Below are 18097 nucleotides of genomic sequence, written 5' to 3'. Positions count from 1 at the left end.
AACAACAATGATCCTCCTAAAATAACGAGGTTGTTAAAGACAGCAGCAAATCAAACGTGAGAAAAGACCAAATTACTTCACAATAAAACCACCACAACCATTTTGTCGTCATGTGTAAAATGTCTTTGTCTTTTTCCTGTAAAGAGTCACAGGTTTGACCAAATAGGTTTTTCCTTGCTGCTCTTACAGGTCATATCCACATTTGTTTATTCTCTGGGACAATAATGAACATTTGAACTTTCACAGATGTGTTCAACTTTTCTACACATTGAATCACAAAGAGACAGAAATCCAAGAGAGTATCAGGGACTTTATTCAAAACAGAAGTACAAAAGGAATGAAACAGAAAAGCAGCTTTATTTAACATTCATGTATAAAAACCCAACATGTCAACATTCAGTTTCTACACTGTGAAAAATAAAACTTGGAATTGCGTTACTGTGGTCTTCTGCTGGGCGTCCCCTGATGCCACGCCAGGCTCCGAGCTCCGGCAGCTCAGACGCTGCTGTACCGTGCAAAGTGAAAAGTGAAAAGTGTCTGAGAAAAGGTCTTGCTCTGATTAGGAAGAGTATCTTCTTGGAGTCACGCTCCGTGGTGTCTCTGCCTCAATCCTCCTCCTCTGGGTTTTCCTCCTTTTGTTCCCCCCAGGTGCGTCGGGTTGTCCACTAAAAGAGAGATTACCCCGCCCCCCTGTGTGGGACATTAGTCTCTCCCTATTGCCTCGATCTACACCTGACACTCCACCTCAACCCAAGAATAAATAAATAAACCAATCTCCTAATAAATTGTAACACTGACATCAGTTTGGGATGTGAGTGATGAATAATCAGTGAACTCCCAGTGTAAGGGGGAGAATGTGGTGACACTGCTTCTTGTTCCAAACGTCCATACACCTAAAGTGAAAAAAAGAAAATGAAAGATTAAATGTTCAGTTCCACAAAGCCACGTGTTTTATGTATTTGCAGTATTGACACCTAATATTTCCACGATTCCTTCATTTAACAGTGAAACCAAATTTTACTCAGGAAAACAAATTGGTTTATCAACATTTGAATTGTTGTGTCACTGCTGATATTTGAGTTTTAATTTCAACATTGAATCTGTTAACGTGAAGGTTTCTGATCTGTGCCTTGCTCTTAAACATCTCAAGTGATTGTTTTCTTTCTAATTAAAGGTTTTACACATGATCACACACGTGTTACTTTGCACTTAGTTTAAGTTTTGTTGAACATATGGAGCAACTCACTGTGTTCAGGAGGACGTCTCACTTGGAGGATTAGAAACTTGTCCATCTGGGTTCAGAGTGTTTAAGACATTTGGATCATTTCCAGCTGTGAGGTCAGAAACACATCATGAGACTATCCTCCTCTGAACAGACACTTTTATTACAAACAACCAACACTGCAGGGAACAGTCCTGAAAACTCTCTTCAGCACAAAATGAAGCCTATTTAATCTCCGGAGGGTTTTCTAGAGTCCTGCACTGGGTCAGGTTCCTGTGGGGAGCCTCAAATCCATTGAAATAAATATTGGCAGTAGTGTGGACAAGGCCTAAGTGAACATTTGTGGCAAATTTGAAGAGATTCACTCAAAGCATTCTTGAGATATCGTGTTCACAAGATGGGCACGAACAGATGAACAGCCTGAAAACATAACGCCTCCCTGACTGGTGCCGGTGTGGACCAATAAAAAGTGGACCAAATAGGAGTTGAGGGTGTTTTATAAAACTGGAAATGTTAGTACTTTCAGCTGCTGTGTCAACGTGATGTGACGTCCTAATAAAGCATATTAGTATAAAAAGAAAACAGAGTAGAAATAGAAGTTTTACTTACGAGATGGAAGACATTTGACTGAAATAAAAAGAAAATACAAATAATTTCAGTTATTACAGTAAAAAAAAACAACCAGAATTTTGCCTTTGTTTTTTCTAGTGGCGATTTATACTAATATTAAAAGAAAACAGAGTAGAAATAGAAGTTTTACTTACGACACAGGAGACATTTGACTGAAATAAAAAGAAAATACAAATAATTTCAGTTATTACAGTTAAAAAAACAACCAGAATTTTGTCTTTGTTTTTTCTAGTGGCGATTTATACTAATATAAAAAGAAAACAGAGTAGAAATAAAAGTTTTACTTACGACACAGGAGACATTTGACTGAAATAAAAAGAAAATACAAATAATTTCAGTTATTACAGTTAAAAAAACAACCAGAATTTTGTCTTTGTTTTTTCTAGTGGCGATCCTCCTCAAACGATCCACAATATATTGTTACTTTTATTTATTTGTGTGCTGGACGTTGTGTGCAGAGCTTTTTATTAACAGTCTGTGGTGCAGAGTGAAGTTAGAAAACTTTGTGTGAACCCTGCAGCTCTTGAAACAGATTTTGTGTGTGAGGAACTGAAGTTTGTTTCATGAGGAATTATCCAGACAAAGCATTCATTAAAAGACACCAGCAAAATATTGGACAAAGCTTCTGTGTTGGTCTCTCACCATTTCTCTTCTTGAGAATGAATCCAATGACAGCGAGGACGACAGCGAGGACGACACCGACCACTGCAGCGATGATGATGATGGTGGTCATGTCAGTGGGCTGCTCTGTTGAGTGGAATAAAAAAACAAAGCATCACAACCTGAACAGATGAAGCAGGTTAGACGACAATAATCTCCCTGAACCACAATCCTGTACAATAGACACAACAAACACACACAGACAATCAACCAGTTTCTTTGTCCGGCTGTTGTTTCTAACACTGATCTAAATTTATTGATAAAAAGTGATGAAAGAAAATGACCCAAAACCAACAGAGAGAAAACTTCTCCTGCTACACGTCAGCATACATGACCTGCAGGACTGTTATTGGAAATGAAACGTGTGTTTCCCACCGTCATCACTGATTCAAGTCTCACCTCTGTTGAACTCCACTGAGTCTTTGTCCAGTCTTTTGACGATGTCCTCCTTCACACCAGAGATCTGGAACACACAGTCGTACCTCCTCCAGTCTTCAGGTGGGATTGATGAAACCTGCAGGTCAGTGCTCATCTGGAAGGTCCCGTCATGGTTGGGGAGGACCTCTCCGACGTACACGTCCTCATGAAGCTCCTCTCCGTCTTTCCTCCAGAACAACATGGCTGTGTCGGGGTAGAAACCTGTAGCGTGGCAGCTGACTGGAGAGGAGGGAGACTTCTGGAGGAGAGACATCAAGGGAAGCTCTGTGGAGAAAGAAGAAAGACAGTTTATGGGTTATTCTAATGTATTGTATACTAATAATACCATTCATGTTTGATTCCATTGATTTAGCATTAGTCATGTCTGTTAATATACGAGACAAGTGAAGAACTGTGAGATGTGAACGAGACAGAGGCTGAAGTGATGCAAAGACACTGGGGTGGACGATAAGACATCAGAGTAATATCACAGTATTTATTGAAAGGTGACGGTTTTATATCACGATAATTATTTTCTTTATACAAACACAAAGTAAACATCATGTACTGAACAGGTCCTGATAACTTCTGGTTCATGTTGGTATTTTTTGTTAAAGTGCAAAGTGAGCGCAGGTCAGTCGGAGGGTGAGGTGGGAGGAGACTCCCGCTGTGTCTCAGTCTAACACATTCACAGTAACATGAGGTCACTGTGACCTTGACCTTTGACCTCCAGGCTCCAAAATCTAATCAATAACTAATCGATCTCTGAGTCCAAGTGAAAGTTTGTACCAAATCTGAAGCTGATCTGATGACATCATGTTCAAGAAAAACATAAACATAGTTTGTGAGGCCACCGTGACCTTGACCTTTGACCTTTGACCTTTGACCACCAAACTCTAATCAGTTCATCTTTGACTCAAAGTGAATGTATGTGAGAGAGAGAGAGGGAGAAGGAGGGAAGAAGAGGGAGAGGGAGACAGAGCGATGATGATGATAGAAAGTGAACAAACTGAGTCACAGCAGGTGTCTGTGTATTTGCACACGTTCACTGTGATGCCACAGAGTAAGAAATGAAAGAGGAACATCACGTTCATGGAGGTTATGATTTCACCTGTTCTCTGCAGAGAGCTCTTCCCATACTCCAGGAACTTCTTCAGCCAGGAAGGACACTCCTGGAGGTGGTAGTTCTTAAGATATGCAAGCATAGTTTTATCATTATCCAACTGCAGTTTGAAGAAAACAGCCTGTGGTCTATGAGCGATCCACGTCTCTGTCTGCAGGTCCAATGATATGAAGTCTTCTCCATCATAACCACCCTGATTATAACCTTTAACTTCTCCAGTCTCATCGTCCCATTCACAGCAAGACATGACCTGGATAATGTGGACACCTGAGAGAGAGACAGAGATCTGAGCTGTTATTATAACATCTTCACTATGCACGCACGCACGCACACACACACACACACACACACACACACACACACACACACACACACACACACCCACACACACACACACACACAGTTCATCTACTCTGTTGAAGGTGGTGACATCATGTCAGCAGCAGGAACAGACCATGACTGTTTATAAAGATGGACGACACGTCTCCACTTCCTCCCACTGTCCAGGAACGAAGCCAAAATACAACAGATATGAACGCTGTCACCCAGAGCGATCGGTTATGGAGCAAAGGTACCGAGGTCTCGCTGGTACACACGCTCGACCAATCGTGAGTCAGTCTGTCAATAATAAACCCCACCCCCAGGTTTTAGTAGCATCAAACTAGAACATCACTCAGTCCAGCACAAACCTCCACCAAGGCCCAACAGTCACCTCATGAAAACACATTTAAATTCACTACAGACACATTTTTATGACCAAATTGCACAAACTCATAAATATCTGAAACTGTCTGAGACATTATTTATTGAGATTTCATTGTAATTTTTATTTTATATTTTCTGTCATAATTTCAGCAATGATGGAATTCATACAGTTGTGAAAAGTAAGATGTTAAAAAGGTAACTTTAATTTTGAAGATTGTCTAAAATATACCACCTTTTAAAGGTAAACGTAAACAAACCTCCAGTCTGGTTGAAGCGTCCCTTTACGATTTCAATGGCGAATTTGAGCCACTGCTGGTGACCCAAAAGGTTCCCAGTCTCCCTCTCCCAGTACTGTGTATCTGTTGCCTTCAACATCCAGTCCTGTTTGGGTTCTGCTTTCTTTGTGTTGCTGTCATAGTGAAAAATCTGAACTTCATCAACCAAACCAACAACCACAAACTCTGGAAAGTTTGGGACTTGAGAGGACGCAGTGAACAAAAACTTCAGAGAGTGAGTCCCTGCAAGAAAAAGTTAAAGTCCTGACTTTAGTTTCAGAATGTTTAATAAATCACTGCACTCAGAGTCAAGAAGACATGAAGTACATTCAAGACAACTTCAGAATCTCTGTTGTGTGGTAAACAAACACAAAAATACATTGATAGATAAAACGTCTGCTCCAGAGTCCAGACACTCTTTACTTTGAATTCTACGCCTTAAACATGGATTCAATCTAACGACTCAAATATTTAATATTAGAAAATAATATTTTCTACTGCAGATTATTTCATGTGAAGTGAAAACTACTTCAATTTCCAGGTACTACATGAGACATTTATTTTGACATTTATCTCAAAGTCCTCATTATCATATTCAAAATTCAAATTACAGCATAAGAGCTGTTAGTGGTTTCTCTCAGTCTATATATAAATATATATATATTCCTCCATATATACACATATACATTTACACTCGACCCAGCTAACAAAACAAAGTGAGACGTTTTTACAGGAAGGGCTTGACTGTGTTTTAAATGTATAGAATGTAGATTTTTTAATATGTATGTTTGGCACTGATTCCAAAGATGTCAATGTCAAACACTTACAAAGACATGTAATTTAGACTTTATATTTAAATGTTAAACCATAAGATTCATTATAAATAACTAGAACTGTAATAATAATACAAAGAAAACACAAATATGACCAAACAGAACTTGAATGAAGAAAATAAACATGTATGTTTTTATCCATGTTTTAAAATGTAAAGATAAATGCACATCTTCTTTAAGGATGTTGAATATTGAACCAGCAAAGCAGGAAGCTGTTTGTCCTCAGCACTTTCTGTATCTATGGAAACAGCGCCACCAACCGACTACAATAAAAACCAAAACTGAGTCGTCGCCTTATTTGTCAGCTGACCCAGTTTAGATGAATAATTGAGGTGTTTGAGGCGATGGGAAATGAATCATCAATCATTTAAAAGATGTTCAAATATATGTATTTACATCAATAACAGTCTTGATTCACATCAACAGACTGAACCTGTTATTTCTTCACAACTTTTTAAAAACCAACATGAAACACGAGACACGTCATGAAAAACCGAGTGTGAAATAATCAAGTTCATAATGTTTAGAACAGACAAGAAACTCTGTGTTTTATCGCGGAGTTGAACTGTTGCTTCGTTTTTCACTGTTTCTTGATTTATCGGAGTCTGTTGGACTTTTTCGCTGCAGAATCGTTGCGAAATTTTGTCTAGAACCAGCTCGGACCGTGTCGATCTTAATGGTTGTGATCAAAGGACGAAATAAACTAATGGTCAGGATCAGAAGAAAGAAAAAGAAAAGTCACTTTTCAGTTGACCTTTTCAGAAAGAGAACAGAAGCTTTCCTTCTTACATGAGATCAATGACATTTACTCACATGAACTTTTAAATCAGCTCTTTGAAACTTTATTCAACTTCTAAAATCTGAAGGAACCAAACATCAAACATTACAATAGACCTTCAAATCATTTAAGTGTCTTTCAAATACACGGAGCATTTGTCTTTCATTTAAAATCCACCAAATCAAATCAAGTCAAGTAGAAACTAGAACTCACTTGCCGTCGCGCTGTGTGTTCCTGCCAGTAGAAGCAGGAAAAGTAAAGTGTGCATTGTGAGCGGTGGTATATTTCTCTTTGCTGGACTGAAGGTAGATGAGGTCTTTTGTCCACAGAGAGACGGACTGTGGCTGCAGAGACAAAAAACAACGAGATAAGAGGACACACAGAGAGGAGGTGACATCACCTGAGCCAATGAGAATTCAGGATCAGCCTCTAGTCACTTAAATCCGGGTGAACAGACTGAGGTTATTAACGGAAGTGAAAGCAAAGCTCTGGTCATGAGGATGTGTTTGTGTTGAAAGAAGAGCAGAGGTCCACAACCACAGGATCATTCATGGTCATGACTTGTGGTTTTCAGCTGTTTGAACAATCCTACACAGGAAAACTGTTTTGGTCCAGATTTGACCTACATCCCTCATCCCTCACATCCCACATCGGGCCCACATGTGGTGGGGAATGATGGCACTTGGGTGGTCTGCTCCCTTTTGCCAGATCTGGGTCACAAGTCAACCCTGAATTAGTTTTGTGATATTATTTTACAAGTGGGCAACTTTATAATCACATCCATTTTGTTTGGGCCACAAGAAGGAGACCAGAAGTGTCACATCATTGCCTGAAGTGGTTCACATCTGCATGTTGTCTGGTCTGACTGTATATATATGATGGACCTGTCCAGGTGAGTGTGTCTCTGTCGGGGTGTCCCACAGCACGTTACAGCTAGTTGAGTGGAGGCAGCCTTAAAACTAAGTGTGAGCGAGAGATCAGTGGATCTGCTCATGTCTGATAATGAAAACACTCAATCACAAAGTGGTTTTACACTTGACAACAAAACAACAATGATCCTCCTAAAATAACGAGGTTGTTAAAGTCAGCAGCAAATCAAACGTGAGAAAAGACCAAATTACTTCACAATCAAACCACCACAACCATTTTGTCGTCATGTGTAAAATGTCTTTGTCTTTTTCCTGAAAAGAGTCACAGGTTTGACCAAATAGGTTTTTCCTTGCTGCTCTTACAGGTCAAATCCACATTTGTTTATTCTCTGGGACAATAATGAACATTTCAACTTTCACAGATGTGTTCAACTTTTCTACACATTGAATCGCAAAGAGACAGAAATCCAAGAGAGTATCAGGGACTTTATTAAAAACAGAAGTACAAAATTTAAAGGATTTGTAAACGTAGTAAAAGTATTTTCTTCAACTAACTTTACTTTGTTAAATTTGTAAAGTTGCTGAATTTATGGTGGCAAAACACAAAATAGTAAGTTTGTGATGTGACACCTCTCACGTCTCATCAGGGGAAACGTGGCCTCGCGTCATGAAGGTGAGTGTTCAGGTTGGATACAGGACAGAGATTCTGGATCTGCAGTTGCATATGTTGGCGGCTGTGGCTCAGGAGGTAGAGTGGATCGTCCACAGACAGGTTGGGGGTGCATCAAGGATTACGGCCAGCCATCCCACCAGGTTCTTCATTATGATGACCACATGGATTCTTTTTCATGTGGCCACATTTGAAAGGGGAGAGGGTGTGTTCTTGGGCTTTTTACTCTCTCAACATTAGATTAAAATATTTAGCGAGTAGAACTGAGTTTTAGTCTGTATTTATTAGGTTGTATTCCATTTTGACCTTTAGGACCTCGGCTGTTTCTTTCCTGCTGCTTTCAAGCCATTTTGCTTTAAGGATGTTTCCTCTTTTGTAAAGATGCCCCTGTCTACCCCTCATTATTCTATTTATCAGTGGTATGGAATTAATGGATTGTTCAGAAACTTAACAGAGAGTCTTGGATATTTCAATGGTTTTCTTTGACTGTATGAACTTGTTTTGTTTAACTGTTGCTGTAGCTGTGGTTATCAGACAGATTCAATGTTGGGGTGACTGGAATCATCATATAAAATATTTAAATGTATCCTTCTTCAAAGAGACATTTGATTAAATTCAGTTAAAGGCAGAAAGAAAGGTACCTTGAGTACCTCACCAAAGCCACTAGATGGCAATGCTGCACAAAGTTTCAGGGTCATCTTGATGATGTGGGGCAGTTTAGAAATAAACACATCTGATGGTAACTGTATAAGGTTTTTTAATTTTGCTTCTTTTTTTCAATATTATTACATGTGTATTTTAAGTTTTTAAAGTTACTGGTTAAAACACAAAACAAGAAAATGTTACTTAACACTTTTATTTATTTATTAACACTTTTTATTTACTTTAAAAAATTTTTTTTACATTTATACTTTAATTAAAATTAATTTCCACTTGTCCTTCATCCAAGTTCATCTGAACAATCTCTTCACTCTCTTAACAATTCTGCCCAAAAACTTCCTCATCCTCTTCAGTCTGCTGACTCTGGCAGGACGAGTGTCTTCACAGAGCTGTGTCTCTTGAGCTGCATCAGGTAATTGTTGGCTCTCAGCTGCAGTGTCATCACATGGGAGGTCCAGCTCTTCAACCCTGACACTGGAGTGAGGAGGAGCTGAGCCTGTGTCCTCTGACTGTGGTACAACTGAAGCCTCCTCCACCCAGGGGTCTTCCTCAGCCACAACATCTGATGAGCCAGCAGCTGCAGTCTCATCACATGGGGGAACCAGCTCTTCAACCCTGACACTGGAGTGAGGAGGAGCTGAGCCTGTGTCCTCTGACTGTGGGACGACTGAAGCCTCCTCCACCCAGGGGTCTTCCTCAGCCACAACATCTGAGCAAAAGTCTTCCTCATCATCGTAGTCGTCCAAGTCTAAGACCCCCATGCTGTCCAGACAATGCATTACACTGAAAAAAACACAAATCAGCAGATTAGTCAGTGAACAATCAATCAACAACTCATTCAATTAATACATCTACGACTGAAACCAGTTACTTACTATGGGCTTTCCATGTTATCCATCAGGTGGACCATGGTAAGAAAGGGGTGTGAGAGACCCCTCTGTGGCGTTAGCCTCCTCCTGGGGTCAATCTGAAGGAGGCCTTTGAGCAGACTGACGAATGCTCTCCTGTCCTGGAGCTCAATGGATCCATTCAGCACTGGATGAAGCTGGATTTAAAACAAAGTAGGTGACAGTTTAACTACTTCATGTCTCTCAACAGCAGAGACACTTGGTACTAATTCTTTCTTTAGTAATGAAATGGACGACTTACTGTGATCAGGTCATTCAGGCTTCCAATGTCACCGGCCCACTCCTTGACCTGGATGCCAGTCCCACTTTCAAACTCACTTGGGGTCTACAGGAAGAAAACATGTTGGTCAGTTACTTTATAATGTGTTCAACATTGGAAAGAGCTATTGTCTGAGTGGGAGAAAAATATTCTAAAACTGGTTAAAATACCTTTATCGACCACCCTGGGTTGCACCAGTGCTTGTCCTCCATGAAGAATTGGTGGCTGTATATTCCAGCGTTGAGGAAGTCATCATCTGGCTGACCCAGCATGTCTACAATTCCCTTCATCTGGACAGAGAATAACGAAAATCACATCAGCCAAAATCAAGTCTCCTGTTGGTCTGAACATGTTTTTGTGGCCGAATGTAACAGTTGTTGCATTTAAATCTTTGAATACTTACTCCCTGGTACTCGCAGTCCACTGAAAACGGGTGGTTGGCGAGGTAGAGGAAAAGGAGGATGCAGCCAAGACCCCACATATCAATGGCCTCTGACACAGGGAGGCCCAGGGTGACTTCAGGTGACCTGTGAGTGAAAACAAGAACCAACATAAATACAAAGTCAAATTCATCATGTTTGCTGAAGACAATTTCTGCTAGATCATTTACAACACAAACACGAGTGCACACAATGAGGTTGGCACATCGATCCTACCTGAAGCCTATGGGCTGGGTTTTCATGCCACGCGTGTTCTCTGACCTCATGAAGGACACACCAAAATCGATGAGTTTCACCCTGAAGGGCTCCCTCTCGTGGTTCACCAGCATCACATTGTCTGGTTTGAGGTCTGTGTGGATCACCCCAATGCTCTCCAGTGCGGCAAAAGTTGTCAGCAACTGCAGAAACAATGTCAAATGTTATTTACAGATCTAGAAGATATACAGGTATGTTACCACTCGATGATAGATTGATGAAGGAGTCACATCATCTTTACCTGGTGAGCAATGGGCCGAATCTCACTCAGAGTCAGCGGATGTCCACGTCGTTGTTGCAGCAGCTGGTACAGGTTCATGTCCAGCCGCTCAAACACCAGACAGGTCTGTCCGCCGTCCTGAAACCGCTCAATGAAGTCGACCACGTTGCTTTTGGTGGGGTCAAGAGCGCTCACTGCCTTAAGCATCCACATCTGTAGAGGAAAGAGGAAACAGGATATAGGAGGTGTAGATGACACAGCATGGTCTCAACAGTTATTCTAAGAAACAAGTTAGGAGTAAGACAATGTGAAACAAAACCTCAAAATGAACAAGATTACATACCTCTCTTGGAGCAGCATCCTCACGTTTGAGGATTTTGAGGGCCACTTCTTGAGATGTGGCCATGTTTACGGCCTTGACAACTTTGCCAAAGGCCCCCTCTCCGCACACTTCAGTTATGAGGTAGCTGTTGGTGCCACTGCACAGTATGTTGCTCTGTGGCACCTCAGAATCCCCTGACTGCATCTGTTCATCTGTGACCAAGAAGAAGAACATAAGAAGGTTACAATATGGAGTCAGCAAGGCCAGAGTGAAAGCTGGTGCCATTAGCCCAACATTCAATGCTTCATATTCCCCTTCCTCACCCAGCTTCATCAACCCTGAACACACAAATCATCAACCCTGTTGTTCCCTGAACTTTAAACAGCACATTCTGCTTCATCTCTTTCCTACTAAACAAATCTTTTTCTTCACATTGTGGATTATGAAACTTTTTGACTTTGTTCAACAAAAGTCTGCTCCTTTGACATATTTACATGGATATAAAGCAGAAGAAATCTTAGATACGTATAGTTAAAGCATTCATAGTAGTGTATTTGAGTAAATGTACTCAATAATTCCCAGTTACTGTTTATTGAAATATACATACCTGCTTTATTTGCTGTCAAACAGCTGTGTGAAACTAGATTTTCTGCCATTTCGTATTGTGAGTACTGTGGATATTGACGTTTCTCTTCTTACACCAGCGGTGGTTTGCAGCAGGTAGTGACGTTCTCAAAGTCAGTTGTAAAGGAGTCTATACCCAAAGTGCAGTTTTGATACATCAAAGGACTAGAGGCAACCTGTCCCTTTTGGACAAGAGGCAACCTGTGCCTCTAGTCCTTTGATGTATCAAATTGTCACTTTCCACTGATCCTCTGATGGACAGTGATGGACTCTCACTGAAACTTACACCAATAATGTTGTTGTCTGTGTATCATATCACATATCATCACAAAATGACCTACGTATACATGCAACCTGAATTATTTTTCACAGCAACATTGTGTAAAGTGAAATCAAATTAATACATATGGTATAAATAAATAAATAAACACAAATAATTCATTTTACTTCAGATTTATCTTTTTGTGTGTCATCACAACCGTGAACGTGAAACAAAGTCGACAATAACCCACTGTAGGAACAGGTTTCCATTCAAGCCAAAGAAAACAGATAATATGAGCACAAATATGCCAAGAATTAGTTAAAAAAAAAAGGTACATAATATAATTTATATAATCAGAAATATCAGCTCATCTCTGTCATTCAACTGCATAATAATCAAATACTGATCAATACTGATCATGAAGCTGAGGCTGCAACTTTGTAAGGGTTATTATTATTGCGGTATAATATTTTCATGATATCAGTGGTATGAAATGGTTCCAAAGTGATGACAATGATATCTTTTATCACAATATTTTCTGGGTCAATATAATATACAACAACATTTGCTATTGTGACAGACCTACCATATTATTTTAATTTTGCACCAAGTTCGAGGTTTCCTTGCACCGTTTACAACTTTAGTTCTTCTTTCATATCCAAGCTAAATTGGTATTGTACAATGAAACATCCTGAAATAAATCGATATTGAATCCAATCTGAAACTTCACTGAATCGAGACCTTGTGAATATATCTGATGTGGGAAATCAGTGGCGATACCCAGCCCTAGTTGGACAATATGAATACGAAAGACACTGTTCCCTGTTGTCATGCTGCATGCAGAGCACTTGGAGAATAATCATATGTGACAGAGGAAGCCTGTTAGTATTCTTATTAGTATTCTTCTTCTCAGGAAAGCTTGTTGTTATTAAAATGTTTGTATTGTTTGTGGTAGTGTTGTGTTAAATAGGTATTGTTGCTGGTAGCTAGCAAACACAGCTACCTATAATATTTCATATTTGACAGTTTGCTAATGTTTATCAACGCTCACTCAGTATAAATAAATTGAATGTACCTGGTTAGGTAGTGCTACACTTAAAGTAGTCATACACAGTTAATGGATGTTTAATGTACTACTCTGTCAATTCTTAAACTTGACCACTATACATACAAGTGAACCATTTGTGAAGTCTACATTAGGATCTGCTGTCAGAGTCATGGTCATCTCTCTAATTGAAATAATAATAATTATCATTATCGTTTGTGAAAAGGTCAGGAGGGCACCTCTATAAGTTGGTGGGCATGGTGCATGGTTGGGAGGAGAAAGCGGGTTACAGCAGATACCGTCTTTGACTTCAGCCTCAGCCCGGTGAAAAACTGAAGCAACTGCATCTTATTTTCCTATTACATTTATTTTGCAATAAATTCTAAGTCTGAACATGTTTTTGCGCCGAATGTAACAGCCACTAGATGGCAATGCACAAAGTTTCAGGGTCATCTTGATGATGTGGGGCAGTTTAGAAATAAACACATCTGATGGTAACTGTATAAGGATTTTTAATTTTGCTTCTTTTTTTCAATATTATTACATGTGTATTTTAAGTTTTTAAAGTAACTGGTTAAACAACAAAACAAGAAAATGTTACTTAACACTTTTATTTATTTATTAACACTTTTTATTCACTTTTTTTCAATTTATAAAAATAAATTTCCACATGTCCTTCATCCACGTTCATCTGAACAATCTCTTCACTCTCTTAACAATTCTGCCAAAAAACTTCCTCATCCTCTTCAGTCTGCTGACTCTGGCAGGACGAGTGTCTTCACAGAGCTGTGTCTCTTGAGCTGCATCAGGTAATTGTTGGCTCTCAGCTGATTTCTCTGCATCTGAGCCAGCAGCTGCAGTGTCATCACATGGGAGGTCCAGCTCTTCAACCCTGACACTGGAGTGAGGAGGAGCTGAGCCTGTGTCCTCTGACTGTTGTACAACTGATGCTTCCTCCACCCAGGGGTCTTCCTCAGCCACAACATCTGATGAGCCAGCAGCTGCATCCTCATCACATGGGGGGTCCAGCTCTTCAACCCTGACACTGGAGTGAGGAGGAGCTGAGCCTGTGTCCTCTGACTGTGGGACGACTGAAGCCTCCTCCACCCAGGGGTCTTCCTCAGCCACAACATCTGAGCAAAAGTCTTCCTCATCATCGTAGTCGTCCAAGTCTAAGACCCCCATGCTGTCCAGACAATGCATTACACTGAAAAAAACACAAATCAGCAGATTAGTCAGTGAACAATCAATCAACAACTCATTCAATTAATACATCTACGACTGAAACCAGTTACTTACTATGGGCTTTCCATGTTATCCATCAGGTGGACCATGGTAAGAAAGGGGTGTGAGAGACCCCTCTGTGGCGTTAGCCTCCTCCTGGGGTCAATCTGAAGGAGGCCTTTGAGCAGACTGACGAATGCTCTCCTGTCCTGGAGCTCAATGGATCCATTCAGCACTGGGTGAAGCTGGATTTAAAACAAAGTAGGTGACAGTTGAACTACTTCATGTCTCTCAACAGCAGAGAAACTTGGTACTAATTCTTTCTTTAGTAACGAAATGGACGACTTACTGTGATCAGGTCATTCAGGCTTCCAATGTCACCGGCCCACTCCTTGACCTGGATGCCAGTCCCACTTTCAAACTCACTTGGGGTCTACAGGAAGAAAACATGTTGGTCAGTTACTTTATAATGTGTTCAACATTGGAAAGAGCTATTGTCTGAGTGGGAGAAAAATATTCTAAAACTGGTTAAAATACCTTTATCGACCACCCTGGGTTGCACCAGTGCTTGTCCTCCATGAAAAATTGGTGGCTGTATATTCCAGCCTTGAGGAAGTCATCATCTGGCTGACCCAGCATGTCTACAATTCCCTTCATCTGGACAGAGAATAACGAAAATCACATCAGCCAAAATCAAGTCTCCTGTTGGTCTGAACATGTTTTTGTGGCCGAATGTAACAGTTGTTGCATTGAAATCTTTGAATACTTACTCCCTGGTACTCGCAGTCCACTGAAAACGGGTGGTTGGCGAGGTAGAGGAAAAGGAGGATGCAGCCCAGACCCCACATATCAATGGCCTCTGATACAGGGAGGCCCAGGGTGACTTCAGGTGACCTGTGAGTGAAAACAAGAACCAACATAAATACAAAGTCAAATTCATCATGTATGCTGAAGAGAATTACTGCTGGATCATTTACAACACAAACACGAGTGCACAGGTTGGCACATCGATCCTACCTGAAGCCTATGGGCTGGGTTTTCATGCCACGCGTATTCTCTGACCTCATGAAGGACACACCAAAATCGATGAGTTTCACCCTGAAGGGCTCCCTCTCGTGGTTCACCAGCATCACATTGTCTGGTTTGAGGTCTGTGTGGATCACCCCGATGCTCTCCAGTGCGCCAAAAGTTGTCAGCAACTGCAGAAACAATGTCAAATGTTATTTACAGATCTATAAGATATACAGGTATGTTACTACTCGATGATAGATTGATTAAGGAGTCACATCATCTTTACCTGGTGAGCAATGGGCCGAATCTCACTCAGAGTCAGCGGATGTCCACGTCGTTGTTGCAGCAGCTGGTACAGGTTCATGTCCAGCCGCTCAAACACCAGACAGGTCTGTCCGCCGTCCTGAAACCGCTCAATGAAGTCGACCACGTTGCTTTTGGTGGGGTCAAGAGCGCTCACTGCCTTAAGCATCCACATCTGTGGAGGAAAGAGGAAACAGGATATAGGAGGTGTAGATGACACAGCATGGTCTCAACAGTTATTCTAAGAAACAAGTTAGGAGTAAGACAATGTGAAACAAAACCTCAAAATGAACAAGATTACATACCTCTCTTGGAGCAGCATCCTCACGTTTGAGGATTTTGAGGGCCACTTCTTGAGATGTGGCCATGTTTACGGCCTTGACAACTTTGCCAAAGGCCCCCTCTCCGCACACTTCAGTTATGAGGTAGCTGTTGGTGCCACTGCACAGTATGTTGCTCTGTGGCGCCTCAGAATCCCCTGACTGCATCTGTTCATCTGTGACCAAGAAGAAGAACATAAGAAGGTTACAATATGGAGTCAGCAAGGCCAGAGTGAAAGCTGGTGCCATTAGCCCAACATTCAATGCTTCATATTCCCCTTCCTCACCCAGCTTCATCAACCCTGAACACACAAATCATCAACCCTGTTGTTCCCTGAACTTTAAACAACACATTTTGCTTCTTCATCTCTTTCCTACTAAACAAATCTCTTCACATTGTGGATTATACAACTTTTTGACTTTGTTCAACAAAAGTCTGCTCCTTTGACATATTTACCTGGAGATATAAAGCAGAAGAAATCTTAGATACGTATAGTTAAAGCATTCATAGTAGTGCATTTGAGTAAATGTACTTAATCATTCCCGGTTACTGTGTGTTGAAATATACATACCAGCTTTATTTGCTGTCAAACAGCTGTGTGAAACTAGATTTTCTGCCATTTCGTATCTCGAGTACTGTGGAAATTGACGTTTCTCTTCTTACACCAGCGGTGGTTTGCAGCAGGTAGTGACGTTCTCAAAGTCAGTTGTAAAGGAGTCTATACCAAAAGTGCAGTTTTGATACATCAAAGGACTAGAGGCAACCTGTCCCTTTTGGACTAGAGGCAACCTGTGCCTCTTGTCCTTTGATGTATCAAATTGTTATTTTTCACAGCAACATTGTGTAAAGTCAAATCAAATTAATACATATGGTATAAATAAATAAATAAACACATTTAATTCATTTTACTTCAGATTTATCTTTTTGTGTGTCATCACAACCGTGAACGTGAAACAAAGTCGACAATAACCCACTGTAGGAACAGGTTTCCATTCAAGCCAAAGAAAACAGATAATATGAGCACAAATATGCCAAGAATTAGTTAAAAAAAAAAGGTACATAATATAATTTATATAATCAGAAATATCAGCTCATCTCTGCCATTCAACTGCATAATAATCAAATACTGATCAAGACTGATCATGAAGCTGAGGCTGCAACTTTGTAAGGGTTATTATTATTGTGCTATAATATTTTCATGATATCAGTGGTATGAAATGGTTCCAAAGTGATGACAATGATATCTTTTATCACAATATTTTCTGGGTCAATACAATATACAACAACATTTGTTATTGTGACAGACCTATCATATTATTTTAATTTTGCACCAAGTTAGAGGTTTCCTTGCACCGTTTACAACTTTAGTTCTTCTTTCATATCCAAGCTAAATTGGTATTGTACAATGAAACATCCTGAAATAAATCGATATTGAATCCAATCTGAAATTTCACTGAATCGAGACCTTGTGAATATATCTGATGTGGGAAATCAGTGGCGATACCCAGCCCTAGTTGGACAATATGAATACGAAAGACACTGTTCCCTGTTGTCATGCTGCATGCAGAGCACTTGGAGAATAATCATATGTGACAGAGGAAGCCTGTTAGTATTCTTATTAGTATTCTTCTTCTCAGGAAAGCTTGTTGTTATTAAAATGTTTGTATTGTTTGTGGTAGTGTTGTGTTAAATAGGTATTGTTGCTGGTAGCTAGCAAACACAGCTACCTATAATATTTCATATTTGACAGTTTGCTAATGTTTATCAAAGCTCACTCAGTATAAATAAATTGAATGTACCTGGTTAGGTAGTGCTACACTTAAAGTAGTCATACACAGTTAATGGATGTTTAATGTACTACTCTGTCAATTCTTAAACTTGACCACTATACATACAAGTGAACCATTTGTGAAGTCTACATTAGGATCTGCTGTCAGAGTCATGGTCATCTCTCTAATTGAAATAATAATAATTATCATTATCGTTTGTGAAATGGTGAGGAGGGCACCTCTATAAGTTGGTGGGCATGGTGCATGGTTGGGAGGAGAAAGCGGGTTACAG

At 40.2% G+C, this 18097-nt stretch overlaps 3 protein-coding genes across 8 annotated transcripts; all 3 read right to left on the bottom strand.

The window, feature by feature from the left end:
- Window positions 1-290: 290 nt before the first annotated feature.
- LOC138405412 (major histocompatibility complex class I-related gene protein-like) lies at window positions 291-7037 on the bottom strand. Of its 4 annotated transcripts, XM_069513799.1 has the most exons (10): window positions 6857-7037; window positions 5015-5275; window positions 4041-4319; window positions 2912-3214; window positions 2495-2599; window positions 2141-2158; window positions 1987-2004; window positions 1832-1849; window positions 1247-1331; window positions 291-893 (listed from the first exon to the last, which is right to left on the bottom strand). In XM_069513799.1, exons 1-9 carry the CDS (start codon window positions 6909-6911, stop codon window positions 1252-1254), a joined length of 1137 nt encoding a protein of 378 aa, XP_069369900.1. In that variant the 5' UTR covers window positions 6912-7037; the 3' UTR covers window positions 291-893; window positions 1247-1251. The 4 variants fall into 4 exon arrangements, 3 of the variants coding, with proteins under 3 accessions (XP_069369900.1, XP_069369901.1, XP_069369902.1); XM_069513800.1 differs by lacking the exon at window positions 2141-2158; XM_069513801.1 differs by lacking the exon at window positions 1987-2004 and having other exon boundaries at window positions 6857-7036.
- Window positions 7038-9028: 1991 nt separating this feature from the next.
- LOC138405411 (homeodomain-interacting protein kinase 2-like) lies at window positions 9029-11997 on the bottom strand. The gene is made up of 9 exons (XM_069513798.1): window positions 11854-11997; window positions 11268-11458; window positions 10946-11137; window positions 10666-10847; window positions 10413-10536; window positions 10180-10299; window positions 9992-10075; window positions 9718-9887; window positions 9029-9625 (listed from the first exon to the last, which is right to left on the bottom strand). Exons 1-9 carry the CDS (start codon window positions 11900-11902, stop codon window positions 9133-9135), a joined length of 1605 nt encoding a protein of 534 aa, XP_069369899.1. The 5' UTR covers window positions 11903-11997; the 3' UTR covers window positions 9029-9132.
- A 1772-nt stretch (window positions 11998-13769) lies between these two features.
- LOC138405410 (homeodomain-interacting protein kinase 2-like) lies at window positions 13770-16750 on the bottom strand. Of its 3 annotated transcripts, none has more exons than XM_069513796.1 (9): window positions 16608-16750; window positions 16021-16211; window positions 15699-15890; window positions 15419-15600; window positions 15172-15295; window positions 14939-15058; window positions 14751-14834; window positions 14477-14646; window positions 13770-14384 (listed from the first exon to the last, which is right to left on the bottom strand). In XM_069513796.1, the coding sequence occupies exons 1-9, from the start codon at window positions 16654-16656 to the stop codon at window positions 13865-13867; spliced, it is 1632 nt and encodes a 543-aa protein (XP_069369897.1). In that variant the 5' UTR covers window positions 16657-16750; the 3' UTR covers window positions 13770-13864. The 3 variants fall into 3 exon arrangements, with proteins under 3 accessions (XP_069369897.1, XP_069369898.1, XP_069369896.1); XM_069513797.1 differs by having other exon boundaries at window positions 16323-16735; XM_069513795.1 differs by having other exon boundaries at window positions 16021-16492; window positions 16608-16735.
- Window positions 16751-18097: the final 1347 nt, after the last annotated feature.

Source organism: Paralichthys olivaceus, chromosome 18, assembly GCF_024713975.1.
Source record: "Paralichthys olivaceus isolate ysfri-2021 chromosome 18, ASM2471397v2, whole genome shotgun sequence".
Taxonomy (NCBI): Eukaryota; Metazoa; Chordata; class Actinopteri; order Pleuronectiformes; family Paralichthyidae; genus Paralichthys; species Paralichthys olivaceus.
This window is presented reverse-complemented; position numbering and strand designations above follow the sequence as displayed.

What these genes read in the sequence shown, in the direction of transcription:
- LOC138405410 (XM_069513795.1), bottom strand. Translation starts at nt 16,332, where the DNA reads ATGAAGCTGGGTGAGGAAGGGGAATATGAAGCATTGAATGTTGGGCTA. An exon ending in AGGATGCTGCTCCAAGAGAG is followed by an intron (nt 15,891 to 16,020) that starts GTATGTAATCTT and finishes TTTCCTCCACAG; the next exon opens with ATGTGGATGCTTAAGGCAGT. An exon ending in GATAACATGGAAAGCCCATA is followed by an intron (nt 14,385 to 14,476) that starts GTAAGTAACTGG and finishes TGTTTTTTTCAG; the next exon opens with TGTAATGCATTGTCTGGACA.
- LOC138405411 (XM_069513798.1), bottom strand. Translation starts at nt 11,902, where the DNA reads ATGGCAGAAAATCTAGTTTCACACAGCTGTTTGACAGCAAATAAAGCA. An exon ending in AGGATGCTGCTCCAAGAGAG is followed by an intron (nt 11,138 to 11,267) that starts GTATGTAATCTT and finishes TTTCCTCTACAG; the next exon opens with ATGTGGATGCTTAAGGCAGT. An exon ending in GATAACATGGAAAGCCCATA is followed by an intron (nt 9,626 to 9,717) that starts GTAAGTAACTGG and finishes TGTTTTTTTCAG; the next exon opens with TGTAATGCATTGTCTGGACA.
- LOC138405412 (XM_069513799.1), bottom strand. Translation starts at nt 6,911, where the DNA reads ATGCACACTTTACTTTTCCTGCTTCTACTGGCAGGAACACACAGCGCG. An exon ending in ACGCTTCAACCAGACTGGAG is followed by an intron (nt 4,320 to 5,014) that starts GTTTGTTTACGT and finishes TCTCTCTCTCAG; the next exon opens with GTGTCCACATTATCCAGGTC. An exon ending in GAGCTCTCTGCAGAGAACAG is followed by an intron (nt 3,215 to 4,040) that starts GTGAAATCATAA and finishes CTTTCTCCACAG; the next exon opens with AGCTTCCCTTGATGTCTCTC.